General features: G+C 43.0%; 1 protein-coding gene across 3 annotated transcripts in view; it reads left to right on the top strand.

Annotated features, from left to right (window-relative positions):
* The window catches only part of LOC123762138 (transcription factor Sox-8), a 102,438-nt gene extending 76,656 nt beyond the window's left edge, over positions 1-25,782 (top strand). For all 3 annotated transcript variants that reach the window (XM_069300532.1, XM_069300525.1, XM_069300539.1), the window contains 7 exons: positions 13,929-14,106; positions 14,929-15,016; positions 16,475-16,566; positions 17,603-17,728; positions 19,936-20,100; positions 23,607-23,889; positions 24,375-25,782. In XM_069300532.1, the coding sequence (XP_069156633.1) occupies positions 13,929-14,106; positions 14,929-15,016; positions 16,475-16,566; positions 17,603-17,728; positions 19,936-20,100; positions 23,607-23,889; positions 24,375-24,491 (1,049 nt within the window). In that variant the 3' untranslated portion in view covers positions 24,492-25,782. The remainder of the gene's footprint in view (positions 1-13,928; positions 14,107-14,928; positions 15,017-16,474; positions 16,567-17,602; positions 17,729-19,935; positions 20,101-23,606; positions 23,890-24,374) is intronic.
* The last annotated feature ends 265 nt before the right edge of the window (positions 25,783-26,047 follow it).

The raw sequence follows: 26,047 nt of genomic DNA, 5'->3' as shown, positions 1-26,047 counted from the left end.
ATGGGCCTAAATAATAATAATAGGCCTCTTCTTGAGGTTATCTTGAGATGATTTCGGGGCTTTAGTGTCCCCGCGGCCCGGTCCTCGACCAGGTCTCCACCCCCCAGGAAGTAGCACGTGACAGCTGACTAACACCCAGGTACCTATTTTACTGCTACTCTTAGATCTAACACGTGCAACATTTGGCCTACTTTTAGTGCATATGTACTATATTAGGCCTGGGTAAAGTTAGGTATTGTTGCTTTCTTTCTAGTAGTCTTGAAAATGATCAGTACAAATTGTCGCAGCGTGGACCCCTTTCTTTTCTGCAACTATTCATATTTTGTACAGTTCATAGTTGCTATATGAACTACCATTTTTTGGTTGACAGGTTGTAGAATTGGTAAACAAACTCGCGGCGCTGACACCTATTTAAGTATTGCTCTGTATAAACACCAGACTTCCATTTACAATGTATTCAGTTGATGTTGATTTGTTTTTGATTGCGTAATTTTTTCTAAATATCACCGCGTTGCCTCATTGAAAACGTAAAGTGTGCCAGTGATTTTTGATAAAAATAAATATCAAGAAACCGATAGACACAGCGGCCGATAAAGCGTTATCGGGCGCTGTGTCAAGAAGTATTCTGGTAACGGAAGTAACCCCCACATCACTCTCCCAGCTGTCGGGTCACCATAGTAACCGGCACGAGTGAGCGTGTATGAAAAACACCGGCACTGAGATATTGGTAAAGGGAGAGGAAGTGTTTGTTTGGGATTACAGTTAGTCACTGTTTAACTGCGGTTTAAACACAGCCGTTAATGTCCTTTTTGTCGGGCCATCTCTCGCCAGTCACCGGCATATAGAGGCCCGTATGAAAGCGCGGGGAACCTTACTCCTTTGTACCGCTGTCCTCCACTAAACACCCATCACTGGCCGCCAACTCCACCCCCACAAAAACATAGCCACGAACTGCTCCTACGAGTCCGCTAGCTTAGAGCGTTTGAGCCTCGCCGACTTGTTTACCATTTCCCACAATATTTCCTGCGCCCCCAGTTTCTTCTTAAGGCATTTCTTGTTCCTCTGATTTTTCCCGTAGTTTGATTCCTCCCAAAGTCTTATGAATGTTAAATTAAGGTGAATCAACGTAAAATGCTCTAAGATAATTTTTTCCCCCTCCAAAATTGTTTTAACATTTAATACTATCGTGTTACTATTTCAAATCGAGCGGCTTGCAGCTATTTGTGGCACTCGGCGGACGAGTGCGCCGTGTAATGGTGATCAAGGACTGAAGGAAGTGCCTGACAGGCTCCATGACACCTTTTCAAATAATCATTCAGCGGCGCGCGGCAATCACACCGGTTTATTATGCCTCCCTTAAGGTCTATTTGGGACTCTGAGAGCGAGCCGTACACGCGCGCGCGGCCAAGAGCCTCAAGATGGGCCAGAGCTTGATGGCTGCCACTCCGCCACTGAAGCGCGGCCTTGTACTGCTTCCATTACGCATCTGATCCAGCTTGTCTTCATGCTTCTGATGCTCCTTGTCCCTCTTAATGGTTTCTTGATAAAAATGACTCGAGACCCGAAATGGCTCTACCACATGTCCTTTTTTGATCTAGTTATGGCTTTTTCCCCTCAGCCAGAGAGAGAGCTTAGAGGTAGTTTATATATATAATATATGCATATGTGGGGACCCGTAGCCTCCGAGAAGAGAATAAATGATATTAAAAGAAGACCTTGCATAGTCTCGCTGAATACTTTGAGTATTTTCTTCTCATTTTGCCCCTAATTTTTTATTTCATTTAGTGACTTAATTGTATTAAAGTTTACAGAATGCACAAATATATGGCAATCAATACAGGAACTTGGGAACGTGAGTGCCCAAGATACAGGTTGAGGTTCCATTTGTGCTGAACACTTGGCTGTAGCCAAATGTTGACTGTTTCACGTCTAGCAATTGTCCCTCTAACTTGTTATAGATGGGAGGCGAGTGGCGAGGCGCAGGGCAACACTAATATTTAAGGCCCAGTGGTCCAGGCGGGTGCTCAAGGAAGGAGGGACAGTCAAGTCCTTAATTGATAAAGTGCCTTGCATTAAGGTAGTTGCACAGCGTGTGAAGGTGTGCTGTATCCTTCCCTGAAGCTGCCTCGAACATTGCTGAGGCAGTGTTCTCCACTCTGGTGCTATCACACTGTATTTGCAGTCGTTTGGAGAAGCGTTACGGGGGTGAAGAGCCTGCGCACTGACTAGCTCCTTCAGTGACTTTGGGATCGTGAATTCCAATGGATTCTCTTAAGTTGTATGCACAAACACTTGGGCTGGATGGTAGAGCGACGGTAGAGCCTCATTCAGGTCGGCGTTCAATCCCCGACCGTCCAAGTGGTTCGGCACCATTCCTTCCCCCCGTCTGACCAAGGGCCAGATTCACGGAATTCAATTTTTATAAAGAAATGCAAGGTGCCAGTAGCGCAGGCACTCAGTATAGTGGAGAAAGAGTTAAACGCGGGGGAGATACCAGATACGCTTAAATTAATGGACATAGCCCCCCCCCCCCTTCACAAGGGAAGGAGCAAAGCATTGGCAAAGAATTATAGACCAGTTGCACTAACGTCCCACATAATAAAAGTATTTGAGAGAGTGATCAGGAGTTAGGTCACTTGTTTCATGGAAACCAATGATCTCCACAACCCAGACCAACATGGATTTAGAGCGGGAAGATCATGTCTTTCACAGCTACTTGAGCACTACGACAAAATCACTGAGGCATTAGAAGAAAAACAGAATGCAGATGTTGTATACACAGACTTTTGCAAAGGCATTCGATAACTGTGACCATGGAGTGATAGCACACAAAATGAGGTCAGTGGGGAAAACTGGTAGAGTAGGACGCTGGATGCTCAGTTTTCTGTCGAACAGAACACGAAGAGTAACAGTCAACCATATAAAATAAGAGTCCACGTGCAGTTAAAACCTCTGTACCTCAGGGTACAGTCCTTGCACCACTGCTTTTCCTTATTCTCATATCAGATATAGACTCAAATACAAGTCACAGCTTCGTATCATCCTTTGCAGATGACACAAAAATCAGCATGACAATTACCTCTGTTGAAGATATTAAAAAACTACAAGCAGATATTAATAAGGTTTTCGACTGGGCAGCAAACAATAACATGATGTTTAACAGTGATAAATTCCAGGTACTCAGATATGGTAAAAATGAGAACCTTAAACATAATACAGGGTACAAAACAATCAAATTTGCCCATAGTAGAAAGGCAACATGTTAAGGATTTGGGAATAATGATGTCTGACGACCTAACGTTTAGGGAGCATAACCAAGATTCGCTACCTGGAACGAAAAGTTCCAAGTAGCACGGGCTATGGTGAGCCCGTAGCATAACCAAGCAAATATTGCGTCAGCCAGAAAAATGATAGGATGGATTACGAGAACTTTCAAATTCAGGGATCCCATCACAATGGTTGTCCTCTTCAAGTCACTTGTGTTATCCCGTCTTGAGTACTGCTCAGTACTCGCTTTCCCCTTCAGAGCAGGAGAGGTTGCTAAAATACAGGGAATACAGAGAACATATATGGGATACACAGACGAGATAAAGCACCTAAATTATTGGGATCGTCTCAAAGCTCTCCAAATGTACTCACTAGAAAGAAGACGAGAAAGATACCAAATAATATACACATGGAAAATACTGGAGGGCCAGGTCCCAAATCTACACAGTAAAATAACAACGTACTGGAGTGAACGATATGGAAGAAAATGCAGAATAGAACCAGTGAAGAGCAGAGGTGCCATAGGCACAATCGGAGAACACTATATAAACATCAGAGGTCCGCGGTTGTTCAACATCCTCCCAGCGAGCATAGGAAATATTGCCGGAACAACCGTGGACATCTTCAAGAGAAAACTAGGTAGTTTTATACAAGGATTGATTGTTGCCGCCGAAGGTGGCTAGTTTATTGTGCACCCCATACTCATCCTGTGAGCGGTAGCGCAAAAGCATTACAGAGGGCACAAAAGGTCTTTATCAGACCTCATCTTAGATTATTACATAAACAATTTCTTCAATCCTTCACACCTTATAGTTACAATGTCAGCTAGTTACAGAGAAAGTGCTATTACAAGAGCTACATATTTACAGTAAGTCATCATACATTAATGGTAGGTCTTATCGCTAATACATAATAGTTTGGCCAATGGGGATATAATGAGTGCCGGCCCAACCGGGCTATAGTGGGTATGTGGTCCTGCGGGCCGCTCCAAGCAACAGCTTGGTGGACCAAACTCTCACAAGTTAAGCCTGGCCTCGGGCCGGGCTTAGGGAATAGAACTACTCCCAGAACCCCCATCAAGCAGGTATCATCCCAAATCCTTACCCCGATCCCTTCCCAGCGCCATATAGTCGTAATGGTTTGGCGCTTTCCCCCTGATAATTCCCTGCCTACCCCCTCCCTCTACAGTTGGAGGATCTCGCTAGTTCACTGGCAGCACTGCTAGAGGACAAGCAAGCCGGCAGTGCTACCTGTCTTAACTATACTATACTTGTATACTATATACTATACTTATATACTATATACTATACTATACTATACTACCGAGTCTTAACTGGCAGCGTTGCCTGGTCTCATCTGTTATCTTCAAGGGAGAGAATTATCACTACATTTAGCAGATTTTATACTGTTTGGCTATGGAAAGAGGGTGCGTGCCGTAGGGAATGGGTAAGCCTGGGCAGTGCCAGGCACCCTGCAAGGTGGTGTACAAGGGCATCGTGGGCACCCAAAACACCTATTTTTTTTCTTTCACCCTCCTCGGGTCGTTTAGCTTTTGTTTGTGGATTACACCAATTGCATTTGACCCAGAAGGTGCCCCTACAGCACATTGTCGGCGATCATCGCGAGGCTCCTGGTAAGACGGTGCTGATTGGTTGAGCTCTAAACTCCTCTCCCTTGAATTTCACCAGCTGTGGATCCTGGTGATCCAGCTGTGGATCCTGGTGATCCAGCTGTGGATCCTGGTGATCCAGCTGTGGATCCTGGTGATCCAGCTGTGGATCCTGGTGATCCAGCTGTGGATCCTGGTGATCCAGCTGTGGATCCTGGTGATCCAGCTGTGGATCCACTAGCAGGGACTTCAGTGTCAATGCCCGGGTGCCATTATCCAGGAACTAGATGTTGATCTCACTGGTTAACCTCTAAATCACTTTTACCAGGCATGCAGAAAAGGCAAGTGCATCTCCCTCTGCTGGACACCTGCGGACACTACTTCGTTCTCCCCCCCAAATAGCAGTGTCGATTTCTTAGTGTATCCCGCTGAAACGAAGAGGAGGAGAGCTTATTTCAGCTACTTCTCATTCACCCTATTTTTGCCTGCTTAAAAGCGTTTTTTTAAATTTAATTTAATTACTTTTTTTCTGAGAGATTTTTAATATAATGATCATTAATATATAGTTTTTTGATCATACATAGACTGAAAAGGTATAGGAAAACTGTCATCTACTTGAATACCTTATTCCTAACCACTCTTTGCCTTTCCAAGAGACTAAACTGAACGTTCTTAATCTTATCATATAAAAAGACTTTTAGTTCCTGGGATTAACCCTCGTCAACCTTGTACTCACCTAGTTGTACTCACCTAGTTGTGCTTGCGGGGGTTGAGCTCTGGCTCTTTGGTCCCGTCTCTCAACCGTGCGTCTTGACCGGGCATTACACCAATTGCATTTGAGCCAGAAGGTGCCCCTTCTGGCCCTTGTGTGTGCCCGGTCAAGTGGCCTCCATACGGACACCCGGCCTGAACTACATAGTGTAAATGGGGGGGCCTAATAAGGCCAAGATAAAGCTGAAGGAAAACATTAGATGCCTTATTGCCGAAGCTTCTATACAGAAATTACAGCATCCTCCCGGTGTTATATTTACCCCCATGTTACACTTTACCCTACACCATTCGCACCATTCGTATACCTACACCATTCGCACCATTCGTATACCTACACCATTCGTATATCTGCACCATTCATATATTTACACCATTCGCACCATTCGTATATCTACACCATTCGTATATCTACACCATTCGCACCATTCGTATACCTTCGCCATTCGTACCATTTGTATATCTACACCATTCGCACCATTCGTATATCTACACCATTCGTACCATTCGTATATCTACACCATTCGTATACCTACACCATTCGTAACCCCTCCTCCTCCTCCCTCCTGTACCCTACATATTTCCCCATTCTGTGCTTATGCTCCTTCCTCTCCTCCCATGCTTACAATATTGGAAAAAGAGGACCTTAAATTGACTTAAAAATATTACGTGGCGTACTATAATATGTCGCGTATCTCTTTATTTTTTTATAGTTTTTGTTTGAGTAGGGACTCCTTGCCAAAGCTGCATACTTGAGGGTTGGTCTTACGAAGGTTGTATATAGTGTTTTGAAAGCCTTAGTGTCTTAGGTTTCCTTGAAGGTCGCCTCTCATCCCATTTTGCGTATGATGTATTGAGTGTTAATGAGTATTATAGTGTTATTGAGTGTTATAGTGAGTATTGTGTTAATGTGTTGGTGGGCCGCGGGAGTCCGGAGTTATACAGACTCCCAGATCATTGTCTCTCACTGTTTCTGGCAAGTGTCGCCCTTCTATCACACACTAGCACTGTCTTCTCCTCCCGCTCCGCGCCGATCTCCATTACATTGGCCAGAATGCAACTAACCATCTGTCTGACCCCCGCTGGAGCGCATCTTAAACTCCCATTAGATGCTCTGTTGTCTTTGTTTCTCATTCAGTTTTCATCGTCCGTAAACCTGGATACCAGATAACTGTGTGTGTGTGTGTGTGTGTGTGTGTGTGTGTGTGTGTGTGTGTGTGTGTGTGTGTGTGTGTGTGTGTGTGTGTGTGTGTGTGTGTGTGCGTGCGTGTGTGTGTGTGTGTGTGTGTGTGTGTGTGTGTGTGTGTGTGTGTGTGTGTGTGTGTGTGTGTGTGTGTGTGTGTGTGTGTGTGTGTGTGTGTGTGTGTGTGTGTGGGGTAGGAGAGGGTGTACTTGTGTAGACTAGTAGTGACAACGGGGAAGTGTGGTGTGGCTCTTCATGCTCCTCCCAGCATTGTTATAACTGTTGTGTTATATTGTAACTCTTCTGGCGTTCGAATTCTTCGTCGAGTCTGGCCTTGAAGTCGTGTATGGAGGTGGCTTCCACCACTTCTTCTTCCAGTGTGTTCTACTACGGACCACCCGCACAGGATACGAAAACTTTCCTTATATTTATTAGACTCGTTTGTACTTCCACCTTCCAATTATGTCCCCTCTCGTCCTGCTTTATTTAATATCAAAGAGGCTTTCTTTGTCCATCTAGTCAATATCTCTCAGTATCTTGTATGATACGGTCATGTCTCCTCCTGTTTTTTTTCTCTCCTCGTCCTGCTCTATTTAATTTCAAAGAGGCTTTCTTTGTCCATCTAGTCAATATCTCTCAGTATCTTGTATGATACGGTCATGTTCCCTCCTGTTTTTTTTCTCTCCTCTCCTCCCATGGTTTGTGTAGTCCAGTTCCCTGAACCCATTCTCATACTTCAGCCCTCATTGCTCTGGCACTGATCCTGTTGCAAACCTTTGTACTTTGTGAATTTCTGTTTTATTCTGCATAAGGTGCGAATTGCAGGCCGGTGCTGCATAATATTGGTCTAACAAGGGAGCCGGTCGGCCGAGCGGACAGCACACTGGACTTGTGATCCTGTGGTCCCGGGTTCGATCCCGGGCGCCGGCGAGAAGCAATGGGCAGAGTTTCTTTCATCCTATGCCCCTGTTACCTAGCAGTAAAATAGGTACCTGGGTGTTAGTCAGCGGTCACGGGCTGCTTCCTGGGGGTGGAGGCCTGGTCGAGGACCGGGCCGCGGGGACACTAAAGCCCCGAAATCATCTCAAGATAACCTCAAGATAATGCTGTGTAGACTGCCTTGAAGAAGCCCTGATTTAAGTTTCTAAACGACGACGTAATATTTGCCAGTTTACTGTGTGTGTGTGGGCGTGTGGGCGGCGGTGGTGTTTGGAGGAGGCGGATGGTGTGTGTATGTATGTATGTATGTGTGTGTGAATGTGTATGTGTGTGGGTGGGTTTGCGGATTTAGGATGTGATGGAGCGTTGGGTAATGTGAGGGGGGACAGGAATACGAGAGTATACGGCTTTTCACCCCAAACAAACAAAGCACAGGCAGACAAGCAAGCAGTTGGAGCTAGACGTCAAAGGGCAACAAGCAGGTGAAGCAACTGTACCGAGAGAGCAAGTATAGTGGCAGACACCGAGGGGTGGAACACGTGAAGCAGCCCTGCAGGGCCTGGGTGGGCGCCCTGGGCAGGTAGGGTAGTGACCAAACATGCTAGCCCTCCAAACAATTCAGACTTGAAAGGAAGCATTTCAAGAAGGAATATGCAACCTGGTAATAGGCACTGAAGGTGTGGCCGGAGGAAGAAATAGGGGTGAGCAGGAATTGGGGAGAGGCTGAGGAATTTGGATAGGGGGTGGGGTGGTAGCGGAGGAGGAATTTGTAGGGGGGGCGGCGGCGGAAGAAGAGGAATTTGAGGGGGAGGGAGGAATAATTCGCATGGATGGGGAATTGGGCGGGAGAGGAGGAATTTGCAGGAATTGAGAAGCAGAAGAATGGAGAGTAGGAAGAGGAGGTATCGCCACAAGGGGATGAGGGAAACCGTAGGTGTTCGTGGGTGGGCGGGTTGGACCACACTAGGGCAGCAGCAGCACCAGCACCATCAGAGGCCAAACAAACCTGGCCTGGGCGCCCAAACACGCCCGCACCCACTAAACACCTCGCGGGGGTCCGGAGGGGCGTGGGGGTGGCAACCCCACCAACCTCTGCGCCGCCCAGGACGGCCTGACACTAACATCTATCTATCTATATCTCTTATTAAATAAACACACTTGTCCGCATTTACAGGTAGAGAGGGTTTATGAGCCACTCTGAGGAAGGTTGGTGGGCGACCTGTGCGTCCCGGCACACAGCATCATCACCAAACATATAAGACCCCAGCCTGGCGTGTGGGAGGGGGGGGAAAAGTTTAGTCCTCAGCTATGCTCACTATATATGGCCAATATTATCTTCTCTTCTAAATGTTTGGAATTTGACTTATTTTATAATGCTTTAACTGAGAAGTTCAGCATTTTTAATTTCTTCATATTCTTAAGCCTCTCAAGTAGAGGAAAAATTCAAATTGTAAGTATTCTAGTAAATAAATGTACTAGTTTTTCAAACCTTGTCTAGAAAGCTCTATTATCTTGTCACTTAATTGTATTGACTCGTTTGAGTTGGCCAAACCTCTTGAGGGCGTCAGGGCAAGGAAAACCTGTTGAACCAAGCAGACCAAAGTTAGGTCAGGAGAATGTTTAGCTTTCGTGCTATAAAATACAGCCTAAATAATATCGTAGGTAATTTACCATACGATACAAGATTAACGACCTGAAGCATTGATCACTTTACGCAAGACATTGATTACCTGTATCTGGAGGGTGACGTCATAACCCTCATGCAGAGGGGGGGGGGGGTGATCATAATGAATCAGATTCATACTCATATATGCAGGCGATGAGTCACAATAACGTGGCTGAAGTATGTTGACCAGACCACACACTAGAAGTTGAAGGGACGACGACGTTTCGGTCCGTCCTGGACCATTCTCAAGTCGATGAGAATGGTCCACACTTCAACTTCTAGTGTGTGGTCTGGTCAACATACTCATATATATAATTTGTCAATTTATGTATTAAAGTTAATTAATTCGGCTAGCCAAAATTATGAAGGGGCTACTAAGCTGCTGCCATCTCGCAGGAAGGTCAGTTGCCCAGATGTATGTCATCAAGTTAATTATTAATATCAGGCTAGGAATGGATTAAGAGTCCTTTTTCTTATGTTAACTTGTCTAGTTACAATATACAGCTTCCCCTCTACCAATTGAAAGATTACACAAGACAGTCAGTCACACAGGGCCATGTGGCCAGCAGCCTGCACTGACCAGCTCTGAGTGCATTATGAGGACATCATCAAGTACACAAAAGTGAAAACAAAAATCATTGCAAAGCTGCAGGTACCTCATACCGCAGGTCTTGAAGGGTGTAATGATTGGACATTCAGTAGTGTAGTGGGAGATCATGACCCCCAGTTACTGCTCAGAGTTTACAACAGGAGTGCTCAGTAATGGGTCACCCATCACCCGTAGTCACCTACCACAGGTAACTGTCACCCAGGCTGATCCTGGCACCCACTGTGTCGTACTCTGTGGTGGTGGTGGACGTTTTATGCTGCCCTTTTATATAGATATCAGATCTAAACAAAGTATGGCTTTTTACATTAGTGCTTTTAGGCCTTTTAAAGAGTTTAGTAGTAGTAGTAGTGGAGCTAGCTCAGTTTCTGGAGAGTTCAGTAATTGATTTAACCTGACACTGACAGTCTGTGTGCAAGTATAATTTCTATACACATATAAGCTGCTGCAATTGGTCTTATTGACGATAGGACTGAGCCATCGGTGTCGACATCATTCTCGCGAGACCTAAAGTTTTAATATAGAGGAGGCAGCGGTTTAAAGTGTGGCTGCCGTGTACAAGAACACAATGGAAACCAATTCCCGGGGAAAAGTGTGTGATACTTGGATGGTGGAGTTCGGGTAAATAGGGTCATCAATGACAGATTACATTTACATTGTATGTTCAGTGTGATGAGATGGTTGACGTTTGCACTCGACCATTTATCATACAAGGGGTGAACTGGTGTGTTACCACCAATTACTGGTGAAAATAGGGAGATTTTTTAGTAATTCATCTGACTTTCTGCAGGTGACCTGACCTAGACTGTATGAAGGGATGGGTGGGGGTTACACAGTGTCAAGAGCTATAGCTCCGGGGGTTGTTTTAGTGTCACATCTCGAGGGATGGTTTGGTCATAATGGGCCAAGGGATCAGTAGCCTGCACTGGCACATTTTGGGTCCAATATGTGAGGATTTCCTCATGAACACGAGAGTGAATAAAGTAATTGCAAAGCTCCAGGTACCTCATGCCAACGGGTCTGAATGGTCTAATAACTGAGTATTCGGTGATGTAGTGTGAGAGATCATGTCGCAGTTCCTGCTCAGAGTTTGCACCTGGATTTTTTTTTTATTAACACATTAGGTACATCTGCATTAGTGCAGCTACCCTAGACTATATGTAGTGGAGTACAGTGTGTCAAAAAAGCTAACTAGGTGATGCTAAAAAATCCCCATCACACAGGATGGTTAGTCATACAGAGGCATGTGATGGGCAGTCTGCACTGGCAGACTCCGGATGCATTTTGAGGATATCAACAACACAAGATTGAATAAGGTAGCAGTGGTAATACAAGTCCTCATCACTGGAGAGTTGTGAAGAAAGTCTACGTTGACATTCAGCCTTATTTTACTTGACGGGTACAAAAAGAACACATTCAGCAATGTTTTACGTGTAGATGATCGTACCCTCAGTCCTATTTCATGAGTGTGACGTACATTCAGAATAGATTTGAATAATATTCATTATATCATGAATATAATTCATAAGGGAACATGACTTCAAACCTTTTCGATTTGTACATGCAGTGTTCATTAAATGATCACTTGATAAGCTGAACAATGTTATCGCTGCTCACACCACCAGCACAACCTGGCTAATCTAACATTGACCACCTAAACCTATGACTTAATTTGTTTTAAACTCTCGAATTAAGTCATTTTCCTTGCATTTGGTGGTAGAAATAAGAGGCGTTTGACATGTGAAGGCAGTGTGTTATCTAAATGCTGCAGCTACGGGCCTCGTCTCTTCACTGGCCTCATCCTGCACTCCCAGCTGCATTCATCACTCGCTGAAGTTATTCTAATGAATGTGGCTGAAGTATGTTGGCTGTGGTGGATATGTGGGCCTGCGGGCCACTCCGAGCAACAGCTTGGTGGACCAAACTCTCACAAGTCAAGTCTGGCCTCGGGCCGGGCTTGGGGAGTAAAAGAACTCCCAGAACCCCATCAACCAGGTATGTTGACCAGACCACACACTAGAAGGTGAAGGGACAACGACGTTTCGGTCCGTCATGGACCATTCTCACAATCGACTTGAGAATGGTCCAGGACGGACCGAAACGTCGTCGTCCCTTTAGCTTCTAGTGTGTGGTCTGGTCAACTAACGAGGTAATTTCGTGTGTATAACAATAACCTCTTGTATGCTAGAGTCAAGCCAGAGGAGTGCTTCTAAGGCGGTCCCTGCTCCTAAGATGCTTAGTTAGCTCTTATGCAGGGATTTACACCCCACAGTAATACTAAAAAATAGAGGATCACATAAGAGGTTAGTTAGTAGATGCAAAGTGTTTATTTTATAACGCTAGTAATTACGCCCGGTGCTTTACGCATAACATAATGAGTATATTAAGTTTGATATTTTTTGGAGGCAATACGGTGTTGGGTAACACCATACACAGTGTGTATGCATCTGTGTGTAATTGTATATATAATATAAAACATGTATATATTTATAATTAAAGAAATTTTACAAATGACGCACAGTTTTCTAAATGGAAAATAATTAATTTCTAAATAATTAAAGAAATTTTACAAATGACGCACAGTTTTCTAAATGGAAAATAATTAATTTCTAAATAATTAAAGAAATTTTACAAATGATGCACAGTTTTCTAAATGGAAAATAATTAATTTCTAAATAATTAAAGAAATTTTACAAATGATGCACAGTTTTCTAAATGGATGCTTAATGCTAAAAGGTATACTTATTTTTTCTTTATAAATTTAGTGGTAACTAACAACAGTATATTTACAGGGTTTAATATTCACAATAACAGCAAACACAAATTATCTGAATTAAGATGGAGAAATTAGATTTCAGCTGCTCTGGCTAGACAGATATAATGGTAACGCCTACATGATGTTAATGAGCTGCTTCTTTGTTTCTCTTTCAAATCAATTAAAATGTGTAGCATTTTATTTGATTTGCGAGGTCATTTCCCAATTCAGAACCCTTTATATGCATGATAATTCTGCTCTGGGAGAGTCGGGCTCTTGGAATATCATATAAATATTTGTTGCTCGTGGTTTTGTGTACAGTTATCCTGCCTGCCTCAACAACTTTATTAAGTCCATAAAGTAAAGTCATGGGGGCTGCAATATATTAATATTGTGATCATTAGCACAAACGGCGTGGCCCGGGTCAATCTGATTGGTACACATTCCCCCCGGGTTGAGGCTTGACTGTTGACACGTCATTGTGAAGACTAATAATAAACAGAAGCTACCCTATGACTATCTCCATTGGTCAGACTATTATGTATTAGCGATAAGACCTACCATTAATGTATAATGACTTACTGTAAATGTATAGCTCTTGAAATAGCACTTTCTCTGTAACTAGCTGACATTGTAACTATAAGGTGTGAAGGATAGATGAAGTTGTTTATGTAATAATCTAAGATGAGGTCTGATAAAGACCTTTTGTGCCCTGTAATGCTTTTTGCGCTACCGCTCACAGGATGGGTATGGGGTGCACAATAAACTAGCCGCCTCCGGCGGCAACAATCAAAAACAATCAATTGTTGACACGTCCATCATCACCCCCACACGAGCCTTCAACTCTGGGGGAACTGGACTATCTCGCACCTAAATATTATGAGGGGGAAACTTATTAACCTATCGAGGTCATAGGGATGAATAGTACCATCAAGAGAGGTTCGGAAGAATTCCGCTCAACGCTTAAATACATTTAGCGAAAATACCCAAGATTGTCGATGTGTTATACTATGTGTATTCGCCTAATTGTGCTTGCAGGGGTTGAGCTTTGGCTCTTTGGTCCCACCTCTCAACTGTCTATCAACTGTGTGTTCTGAGTGTGTGTATTTCTTGCTATGACTGGCATTTCCTCAGGCTATGACTGGACGCTGCTGCCCATGACGCAGAAGTCGTCTCTGAAGCACCGGGCCCACATCAAGCGGCCCATGAACGCCTTCATGGTGTGGGCGCAGGCAGCCCGCCGCAAGCTCGCTGATCAGTACCCGCAGCTGCACAACGCTGAGCTCTCTAAGACCCTTGGCAAGGTCTGGAGGTAGGTCATGGTGGTGGTGGTGGTGGTTGTCAGCCATTAGTATACTGTAAGTGATCTAATGTACTGTACGTCGTATGAAGTGGCGAGGTGATTTTGTCCGTCATTTTGAGAAAAGCGGCACTTGTGCTCTTTTGTGGGAATGGATGGATGAGAGGAGAGGGTAGTAGGGGACAGGAAGGCTGGGTGACTGTGAGAGAGGGAAGTAATCTATAGTGATAGTGGCGAGTGATGGGGTATGGATATAACTGGCGCCATGGACGGACGACGGTGACGAGCACGAGTTTGTAGCTGTAGTTGAAACGTTGACTCGTCCGTTAAAATGATCACATATGTTTATATTTAGTATTCCTGGTGCCTTCGTGTTCAACACCGTTCATCAAAATAACACTTGGGACCTCTCATTATACGCGAGTCCCTGAAGGAATCACGTACCTTATCTGTCAGATGCCATGTGCAGAATCCAGCTGACATTGTCGTCTTTTGTTCCTCCAAATCAAATGGAGGTGGAGCGACAGCCTCGCTTCATGCAGGTCGGCGTTCAATCCCCGACCGTCCAAGTGGTTGGACACCATTCCTTTCCCCCGTCCCATCCCAAATGCTTACCCTGATCCCATTCAAGTGCTATGGTCATAACGGCTTGGCGCTGTCTCCTGATAGTTTCCTCCTCCAAATTCTCCCAGCCTTAATGGTGTCCCAGTCGCTTTATATCAGTGTCCATGCCACCATAAACCTCATTTTCCTTCTTTAATTACTTAGATTTGCTTCCTTCAAGATTCTCCGTAGGGCACAACCTACCTTGACCTTACCTTGACCTTCTCACAGAGTCTTGAGTGACGAAGAGAAGTTGCCCTTCATTGAGGAAGCAGAACGTCTACGGTCTCAGCACAAGAAAGATCATCCTGATTATAAGGCAAGTCTTTCCTAAACCTCAAAAGTATGTTTACAAATTTTCTCACCGCCCATGTAAGGTAAAGTGACCAAGTACTCCAATATCTGTACTAAAAACACAAAGTTTTACACTTTGAATAAAGTAATTAATATTTTCTTTGGATCCTCCTCTCTACCCTGACTCAGTCCTGGCCTTTTAAAGAGGTGCTTAGGCATAATTATGCCACTTGGCATAATTTACAAAATATCTCATGTATGCTCTTTGGGTAAGAGAGGCGCTCGGTAAGCGTGGCGTGAAAAGTTACTAAATATAACGAAGCTTTAATCATGTTAATCATGTTAATCATGTATCATGCAGCTGAAGCCTTGCACATATGGAGTGTCCGGTAAAGCTAGATCATACATTACTAGGCTCAGGCTTGGCCACGGACCTTTTGGAGCTTGCATCTCATCCTGGTCCAAGTAGATCTGACCAAATGTACACTTTGTGTAATTGTTCATATGCATTACGTCATGATGTATATGAATGTACAAAAATCAGAATTCGTAGACGACTCTTAACGCCACTGTACACGAGATGTTAAGTGTAATTTATTCGGGATGACATGGTGCCTAAAACCTTTGTCAAGTAACTCAAGTGTGCGTATTGCCTGCCAGTATCTTCCATACTGTTCTTATGACCATGTACCGTAACGTTAGCTACAGTAATTCATTTATATCATCACTATTGAAACTTTATTTACAGATCTGAGGAAAATATATAAGCTGTAACATCACAAACGTAAATATAATTTTGGGGTAGAGTTACCGAGCCCATTACATGCCTCCTGTAACCTTTTCCACCACCACCACTCACAGGAGGAGTATGACGAGTATAATACATGAACCAGAAGTGTAGTCACTGGAGATGTTGTTTAAGATTCGCTACTCAGAACAATAAGTTCCAGTAGCACGGGCTATGGTGAGCCCGTATGTCACTGGAGAAGTTTGTGGTACAGATATAGGAGTGACTCGCCAGTGCCCTGTGTAGTGCCAAGTATAAAGGCACCCAGGAGTTACTGTTGTGGACTGCATCCTGGGCAAGGTACTGTCGGTGGCCTAGGAGAGGAACCTCAATAAATTCAGTAGACTTCCTGTCCTCTTTAACGGGAAAGCAAACATAGTTAGTCTCCGTGGTGTAATGGTAAGACACTCACCTGGCGTTCCGCGAGAGCTTTGTCCTGAGTTCGTATCCTGGCCGGGGAGGATTTACTGGGCGCAAATCCTTAACTGTAGCCTCTGTTTAACCCAACAGTAAAATGGGTACTTGATTGTAAAAACTATTCTTCGTGGGGGTCGTATTCCAGGGACCATAGGATTAAGAACTTGCCCGAATCGCTACGCGTACTAGTGGTTGTACAAGAATGTAACAACTCTTGTGTATATCTCAAAAAAAAAGCAAGCCTCAGCCGTCGGGTTAACCACCTTATTTCTACCACAGTACCAGCCACGTCGCCGCAAGCCTCCCAAGAGCCTCTCAAGCCTCATGGACACGGACCCAGGGGCGCCGCCTCTACCCTACCGCGTCCAGGGGTGAGTCTGTCACAGAGGCCCCTCGCGGCCTTACCTCCTCTTTGTTAACCTTTTTGATTTTGTCCACTTTGTCATTGCTTCTTAAGAATCTTGGGCCAGATTCACGAAGCAGTTACACAAGTACTTACGAACGTGTACATCTTTCCTCAATGTTTGAAGGCTTTGGTTACATTTATTAAACAGTTTACAAACATGAAAAACTTCCCAGTCAACTGTTGTTATTGTTATAAACAGCCTCCTGGTGCTTCGGAGCTCATTAACTGTTTAATTATTGTAAACAAAGCCACCAAAGATTGAGAAAAGTTGTATAGGTTCGTAAGTGCTTGCGTAACTGCTTCGTTAATCTGGCCCCTTGTGTTGTAATCATCTTGCCTCTTTCCCTTTTATTTTCCAGCATGGTAAGGCCCAGGTCTTTTCTCGTAGTTAACTCCTCTTAACTTTAAGGGCAGTCTTGTGGCAAACTCCAGGGCCTTAGTGTTAGTTTGTGCTTTATTCGAGGAAATTCCAGTGGGGGCTACGTGCTCAGTACTAGTCTAACATAGGTAGTGTACAAAGTCTGTGTTCGTGCATGTTCGCGCTCGTCTAAAATTGTGCTTTAGAAACATAGAGGCTCTCCTTAAGTCCCTCCTTAAGGCCTGCCTACTTTCCTCCCTGCCTACTGCCATTCTTGTGACTGTCGAGTTTAAATTTTAACTTTACTGCCTTTTCTTGCTACTTTTAACTTCCGCGTGGCCATGTTTGTTTAGCGGTTAAAAGAAAACGGGGGAACTAAACATTTAGCATTAGCCTGGAAATAGCAGGACAGTGGATGTAAATATTCGTCATGGCACTTGTCAAATTCATCGTAGCTCTGGAAATCATGTCACGGTTTTATGCACGTCTTTGAAATTAAAGTTATATTATCCCCTGCACCCCATACCCATCTTGTGGGCGGTAGTGGAAAGGGTTACAGATGTGCCTCTGAAACCCTTTCCTCTACCGCCCACAAGATGGGTATGAGGTGCATAATAAATTAACTAAACTAAAACCTTGCCAGAGGACTGATGGGAGGGGGTGGAGGGTACTGTCCTGGCGTGGGGATGAGCATGGCTCTCCCACCCTCCCACGCCCACGCTGCCCCGCCCACGCCGCCCAAGACTCCCCAGCACCAACACAACATAAGGTAAGAATTTGTCTTAGAGTTTTTCTTATGTCATCTGCCCGAGGATCTAAAAACAGTATTTGCATTGGTATGTATCATCGTATTGAAGAATAGGTTGGTGTCTTGGTTATTTGGTTGGTTTTAGGCCTTATAGGCATAATGCAGGAAGCTGTGTGTGTGTGTGTGTGTGTGTGTGTGTGTGTGTGTGTGTGTGTGTGTGTGTGTGTGTGTGTGTGTGTGTGTGTGCGTGCGTGCGTGCGTGCGTGCGTGCGCGTGTGTGTGTGTGTGTGCCAGATACACACACACCTTCATGTGTGCATGCGTGCACGCATGTGCGCTCATCTGGAATTTGGGCCCTAGGGTCACATTCTAGATGCACAAGCATACCTAGGCCCATCGGCAAGTGCTTGCTGGGCCAGCGTTTGTCCATAAGCTCTGCCTTTCGACCTATAATAATTATTTTCAGTATTTTTTTCCATTATATTAGTTTAGTTCATTTATTATGCACCCCATATCCATCTTGTGGGCGGTAGTGGCAAGGGTTACAGAGGCACATAATGGGCTCAGGGACTGAACCCCACAATTCATTTAGCTAAGCAAAGTTACAATCTTGATGAGCTAGTTACAAAATTCAGTATAAATCGTCACATCAACAATGGGTTCGAGATCGACCACAAGTATAGTTTCTAAATTAAGCAACTGACATATGTGGAGAGCTAGTGTCAAAATTGATATGTTTGTCCTGCACACCGCCCCCCATCCAGTGGGCAGCGGTGGATAGGTTACAATCACTTAGTTACTACCTACAGTTAGCAAACTGGGGATATTTGGCTAAAATTTCTGGTAGTAGATCATTTTGAATGAAATATATACACATCGTTGGAACATTGGTTATAGATTGATGAATCTGCACTGAATTTTCTTTAAACAGTTTTAATGCAATCCATTTATTTATGACCCAGCGGCCCGGCCCTTAAACGGGATAAATTTCTTCAGATATGACTCGGTTGTCCCCAGTATCCATTAATATTATTCTTGTAGCACAGTGGTCTACGTCCTCGGTTATCAACTGAAGGACCCCGGCTCAATCCCTGGGCAGGATAGCAACTGTTGGGGAAGTTTTTTTTTCACCTGATTTTTATGTTCACCTAGCAGTAAATAGGTACCCCCGGAGTTAGGCAACTGTTGTGGGCTACATCCTGAGGAAGGTCAGTAATTGGCCTAGATGTTGGAGGGACCTCAATAACTCTTAAGACAAGACTTCCTGTTTCCAATAGGGGTGAACTTTCTCTGTCAGTTCGCCCATTAAATATTTTGTCTATCGTGTCTGCCTGTCTGTTCCTTTTGTTTTCAGTGTAGTCAGGCGAGATTTCCTCTTAATAGCCAGAGGGGCCAGATTCACGAAAGCACTTACGCAAGTACTTACGAACAGTACATCTTTTCTCAATCTTTGGCGGCTTTGTTTCATATTATTAAACATTTAATGAACTCGAAAACACCAGGAGGCTGTTTATAACAATTACAGCAGATGAATGGGAAGTTTTCATGCTTGTAAACTGTTTAATAAATGTAACCAAAGCCGTCAAAGATTGAGGAAAGATGTACACGTTCGTAAGTGCTTTCGTGAATCTGGCTCCAGGACCACTTACCTCTGAAACGAGCCTTGTAGCATATTATTATTATTATTATTATTATTATTATTATTATTATTATTATTATTATTATTATTATTATTATTATTATTATTATTATTATTATTATTATTATTATTTTTTTTTTTTTTTTTTTTTTTTTTTTTTTTTTTTTTTTTCCATACTTTAGGTGGGAAAACATTCCCAACAGTAGGTCTTACAAAGGTTGCATACTGTATAACATTTGGAAGGCTCCTTTGTCAAAGTTACTGAAGGATATTCGGATACCGGTCACTTTGGCATGTGCTACGGATGTTATTCTACTGTGATGTGCCTGTGATATTGTATTTGGAATAATGTTTACTCTAAAGTCTTTCGCCTTTTCTGAAGTGGGAAGCTTCAGAAAAGCTCACTCCTTATCTCATCATAATAACTGAGATTGACTGTTCGTGTATTTACAAATGTTCAGCATGAAGTACTATGTAGTTGTGTCCTGGTGACTGACAGGGTCGGGTTCAAGTTAAGTATGTTTATTGAAATAAGAAAGAAAGAAATCTCAAAGGGATAGAGTAGTTTAGGCTATTTTTACCCCCTTAGGGTCGGGTCATCTGGTGGTGGTGGAGGCGGGATGGGTGAGCCGGCTGGCAGGAGTGACTGCAGCTTCGGCAAGAGCAGCTCCGTCGCCTCTGTCTACTCCAGGGACCACCACAACGCCCATGTCCACTTCTCCAGCCTCGACGCCACCAAGGCACAGCTCTTCAGGTAAATGGGTATAAACTTAATGGAATTCATCTTGGGGTTTTCCCTCTGTACTGGTCTCCATTCTACAACCAAATCACCTTGTGCTCTTGGCACCAACTGCAAAGTCTCTAGTAACTCTTCTTCTCATGGATGAAAGTTATCTATTTGTATACAGAATACCTATTTGATATAGGTATTAAAGTACCCAATATAGGTATAGGTTCCACGAGGCAGTTCCCGTGGCGCAGTGGTAAGACAGTCTCCTGGCGTTTCGCGAGCGCTTTAGCTTGGGTTTGTATCCTGGCTGGGGAGGATTGACAGGGCAGCACTCCTTAATAACTGTAGCTGCTGTTCACCCAGTAGTGAATGGATACCTGGTTGTTAAACAATTTGGCGGGGTCATATTCAGGAGGAAAATTAGGACTAGGGACCTGCCCGAAACGCTACGAGTGCTATAGTGGCTTTACATGAATGTAATGTAAATGTATATCACAGCTAGGTTACCTGATGGCCATCATCTCCATGGGCCTCGAGGAGGGCGAGCATAACTGGCCAATTACAGCAGAGTGACATCTATAAATTTATATTCTACTCTTTCCAACTCTGGCTATAAAAGCTCAAATCTCAAATCTTAAATTACTGTATTTGATACAGAGCTTCCTCGTACCGCCTCTGTTTACTTAGCTGTCAATAGGTAACTGTTTTGGGTTGCATCCTTGGGAAGATCATTTGATGGCTTAAGGGGGATATCAGTGAATCTATCAAGCTCCCTATCCCTGACATGAGAAACCATTATCTTAGACTTTAGACTATGAAATACAGTACTGTAGTAGAAACCAAAAAAGTGCCATTAAATGAGAATTCTTGGATAAATTTAATGAAAGAGAGTACAGTACAAACTGAAACTATCACTCAATTTCTGTCACAATGAAATGTAAAACAAAATGCTTGTATGAAGTAAAGTAACAAAATCGATAGAATGACAGATGTTGATAGCTCAACCATGACTTGGATCTCTGGCAGTACAGCTTCCATGGGGATCTTATATAATGTACAGTATGTAATAAACTGTATGTAAAGTATGGCAGGATTACAAACTACAGTACTGCATTACATCTCATTCTTCGAAAGTAGTATGAAATGGTCAAATCTACACTACACCAGTCTCCGTGGTGTAGTGGTAAGGCACTCGCCTGGTGTTCCGCGAGCGCTTTGTCATGGGTTCGTATCCTGGCCGGGGAGGATTTACTGGGCGCAAATCCTTAACTGTAGCCTCTGTTTAACTCAAGAATAAAATGGTTACTTGGTTGTAAAAACGATTCTTCGCGGCGGGGATCGTATTCCAGGGACCTGCCCGAAACGCTACGCGTACTAGTGGCTGTACAAGAATGTAACAACTCTTGTATATATCTAAAAAAAAAAAAAATTATTGCTATTGGTAAAATATCTTAAATTTACCAGAGGGTCACTATATCTCTAGTGGCTTCAACACGGAAAGGAAGCCGATGGCTTGTCAAAGGTCCCTTACCTCATTGTTCCTAAAGATATTTTTTTTCCAACTGGATTTTGAACCGAAGTACAGTACAGTACTGTAATTGACATTTAGCCATTTGCAGGTAGGTAATTCCATGGGTTTATACAGTATAACCATTTGGGTGAAAAGACATCTGTTTTCTGTCCTATATTGTCATCTGTTTTCTGTCCTATATTGTAGTGTGTTGAGCTTGCAGCTGTTGCCTCTGTTACATTTGATGTTATGTAGCACTGGTCTGGGTAAACATCCTCCAACTTGTTCAGTATTTTGAGTCTCGATGAGATCTGTCATATCTAGTTTGCAATGTTAAATCCTGTGGTCCTCATGTGTTCCTGGTAAGAGAGTTGACTTAGTTCAACGCAGTTTTGTCACTTTCTCCAGAGCAGATATGCCCTTTTTAATGCGAGTCCTCCATGCTTTGGTACAATAGTTGAGATGGGGGTGCACCAGGGATCTACCAGAATTTGACTGAATTTACCCAAGAGCCATCATCTGTAGTAGCCTCGACAGGAACACAAAGCCAGTGGCTTGTCAAAGGTCTTCCCCCTCCACCCATTGTTCCTGAATAAACACATTTTTGTTTCCTTGATATTAAAGGTTCTTTTGGAAATCCTCAAGATTTAGTTGGCTTTTCTTCTAGTACTGCTCCCACTTGTTTTGCAACCTTCAGAGACTGGTGGATTCTGTTTCTTAGGTCCTTTTAAAAAAAACTTTGATTTGATCTCTTCAAATCAGGTTTCTTCATCAATCTGCTGCACATGGTAGTATTGTTGATATGAAATGGTTGCACTGGGTGAAAGTTTGAGTCTAGTACATAAAGGAAAATGTGATTAAAGAATAGCTGCATAGCCAAAAGTTATACAATAACACTTAACCTAAACACTTAGATTATACAATAACCCTGTAATATCCAAGTTGAGAATTTTCAACTACTGTACAGTACTTTGTTACCACAGTGACTTAGCTCCAATATGTTAGATCATATTGCCTTGCATAGCAGTTACAGTTTAAGCAGTGTTATGTTACTTGCTATCATTATAAATAAGGGTCTCATTGTACAGTTCGCTTCATTCTAAGATTCACAATCGGAGAATCCCGGCTTCAGTTCACGGTTGGGACAGAAATTGTTGCACACGTTTTCTTGCACCTAATGCCTCTGTTAACCTAACAGTAAATAGGTACCAAGGAGGTGGGCAACTGTTGTGGGGGTTGCATCCTGAGAAGGATCTGTAGTTCGACCTTGGTGAGGAACGAGGAGGGGGGGGGGGCTCCTCGATACAACCCTAAAGCATGTACAGTATATGTATGTATAAATGTACAGTATAAAGTATATATATTTTTATATACGGTATATAAATATACTGTACACAGACAAATTGTAAAATAAATGTCAAACCACATCCACTTGGGGTCCAAGACTTTTGTTCCCTCGGTAATCCTTTAATGTAATCCCTCAAAAAGAGTACAGTATTAGGTTCAAAATGAACTAGCTGCTGCTGGCATCATCTATCAAACTAAAATGATCTTGTAAGACTAACCATATGACCTTATTTGGGGTCCTGGTAGTACAGTTGGGTTTGTTCTTGACACACAGTCAAGAATTCCGGGTTCAAATCCTGGGCGGGGCAGAAATAGTTGGGCGCATTTCCTATAGCCTTATGCACCTGTTCACCTAGCAGTCACTAGATGTCAAGGAGTTAGCTTGTGGGGTTGCATCCTAGGGGGAGGGAGAGTGGGACCTTAGTATCAGCTTAGTGTGTATACATACTGTGCACTCTGGCTGCCTGTGCCCCGACACATTGAATTACTGTAGTATTAATTATGATTAACCATCCTACAAGATAGGGATCTTGGTATTTGCACAGCTGCTGGGAATTTGCAATAATTCCTCAGTGTATCTACACTTACAGTAATATTTAAAAAAAAAATGATGATTAAGACTAAGCAATGTATCACATGGCATGAATGTTAATATGAACCTCGCCTCCTCCAGTCAGGCTGGGAACAGCAGTAGCGTGGGAGGTAGCAGTAGCAGCAGTCAGTACATGAGTGACTCTAGCAGCCCGGGTGCCAGGATGGAGGCAGCCATGGCCCTCCAGGCAGCAAGGAACAACTTCTCACCACCGTCTTCCTCTGCTCCCTCATTTTCCCCTCCGAACTCATCTCCGGGGTCCTCGTCGTCATCTACCTCTTCTGCAGCCTTCTTCAGGGATGATACGACGGCAAACATGGCAGCCAATCTCATGCGACCAGCATTCGGACAAGAACTTTTTCAGGTGTTCTATATGTTTTGTTTTAGTTACTCATTATGAAGGCATGAAGCTAGCAGTGAATGATTGCTGTTTACTGTCACTTTTTGGGGCACGTTTGCCACTTGTCATGCACCTCACAGCATTGCAGCCCGCCCTTCCCTACTAGCTATCTATCATCCATCTTAAGTTTTACCAACTATTGCAATTTTAATTCAACATTTGAATTCTGTACTCTATTCATCCTTCTAACACCGTAAATATATCTCAAATTTAACATTTGTACTTCTCCAAGCCTCGTTTTCTCATGTTAATGTCACTTGATCCAGATATAAGAGTAGGCAATACCACTATTTCCTTCATACAACCATCTGGTTGCATCTCATCCTGTCTTATTCTTAATAACCAGATCTTTTAATTGTGCTAACCACTGTGTTAAAAACAATATTAAATCCCTTATATTGGTATTTTGTTTATGTCTACTTTTCTTAATTTGTTTTATCCATTTGCAGGGCCACATGTTCGCAGGTTCGGCACATGCCCAGGGAGCCATGAACCTGCAGGGAGCTCAGTCCTTCTACCACTATGGGGCTCAGGGGCTCCACCCATACTACATGACTCCAAGATAACCTTACACGACCCCAGGGTAAACTTTCGTGGCTCCAACATATCTTAAATGCATCCACAAGACAGTCTCCAAAAAGTCTCCATGATGACTTGATGGTCACATAGTGAAGGTGATCTGGACTCAAGATGGGCAGGTAATGTCCCAAATTTAACCCAAGTTGACCTTGGGTAACTTGAGTGTCAATACAACACCATAATGGCCTCAAAAAGAGTCACGGTGTCAAACTATCATTGCAACACCACAGAATCATCTATCATCATCATTGGAAGGTATTTGAATACCTTTTTATAATTACTGTATATACCCATGGGTGTCTTACCTGGTTTTGCTAAGCAATTGAATATTAGAATGTTAATGTAGTTTTTATCCTGTTTCCAGAAGCCTTTTATTTGTAGAATTATGACAGATATTATCTGGAACTTAATTTTAGGTACATTTTTACCAGAGAGCTTGTCAATTTTTCAATGATTTCCTTTAGGAAGAGGAGTTGTGTCGATTATTTTATATATAAATTCTCTGGCAAGAACAGGTCAGTGATATGGAAAAGGTACACAAGAGTCAGGTACACAACAGTGTGTGTACTGCTACACAGATACATATCTTTACACAGTGTTATAGATATGTATCTGTTCACAAAGTTTCACAGAGGTCCTTAGCTCTGCTTCTTGATGGTACATAGAAAGTGGTCTAGGACTGTATACAGAACCTTATTTTTACTATGGAAAGCATGTCCAGAATACAGAATTCTGATGTGATCAAATCAAAATAAAATGCTGGGGAACCCAAACTGAGACTCTTCTCATTTAATGATATAAATTTTTATGAAGACTAATTGGGAAAAGATATTTAATGACATGGAAACAATTACTGTAGTACTGTATCTAGAAATCAATTGCTAAATATGTTGCTATTGTAGTACAAGTAGGTTGACTAGTATTGGTGGCCCATGAAACACTACCCCCCCCCCTTCTCTATTATACAAACTACATTCTTACTAGAGCACCACTAATAAGGTCAGGTCTGCCACACACGCGTACACTGCATATCGTTAAATGCAGAGCAACAGTCGAACCTAGCTCCACCGATGACACAACTTCTAATCACCATAACAAAAAATTAATAATTTTTTCTTTGCTACATTGTTTTTTACGAATGATGTCTTTATTGCATACATAGCTTCTTGGTTTTCATTTAGGATTGTGGTTAGTTATGTAAAACTAAATGTTAATAAGGCATTGGCATTAATTTTTACATGTTTAATAAAAAATATAATTTAGTTATGAAATACATAATTTTATTTAAACTGAAAATAGTTATACTGCTATACATTTACTATTGCACCTCCACCGTGCTCTGGGAAGAGCACATACATAATGGTCTAGTACGTGGCCAGGCCAGAGAACCCTCGGCCAGGCATGTAATATTGACAAAAAATAGATGAGGAATTAGGTATGGGAATAGCTTAGTCATTCAATGGAAGTTTAAATTGGTTTAATTATCTGAAGCAAATAAAACTGTGAAATTGAAGGAGCAAGATAGACTAAATGTAAGATGGGA

The sequence above is a fragment of the Procambarus clarkii genome, chromosome 5 (genome assembly GCF_040958095.1).
Source record: "Procambarus clarkii isolate CNS0578487 chromosome 5, FALCON_Pclarkii_2.0, whole genome shotgun sequence".
NCBI lineage: Eukaryota > Metazoa > Arthropoda > Malacostraca > Decapoda > Cambaridae > Procambarus > Procambarus clarkii.
Note: the sequence above shows the minus strand (reverse complement) of the source record. Positions and strands in the feature narration are given on the sequence as shown.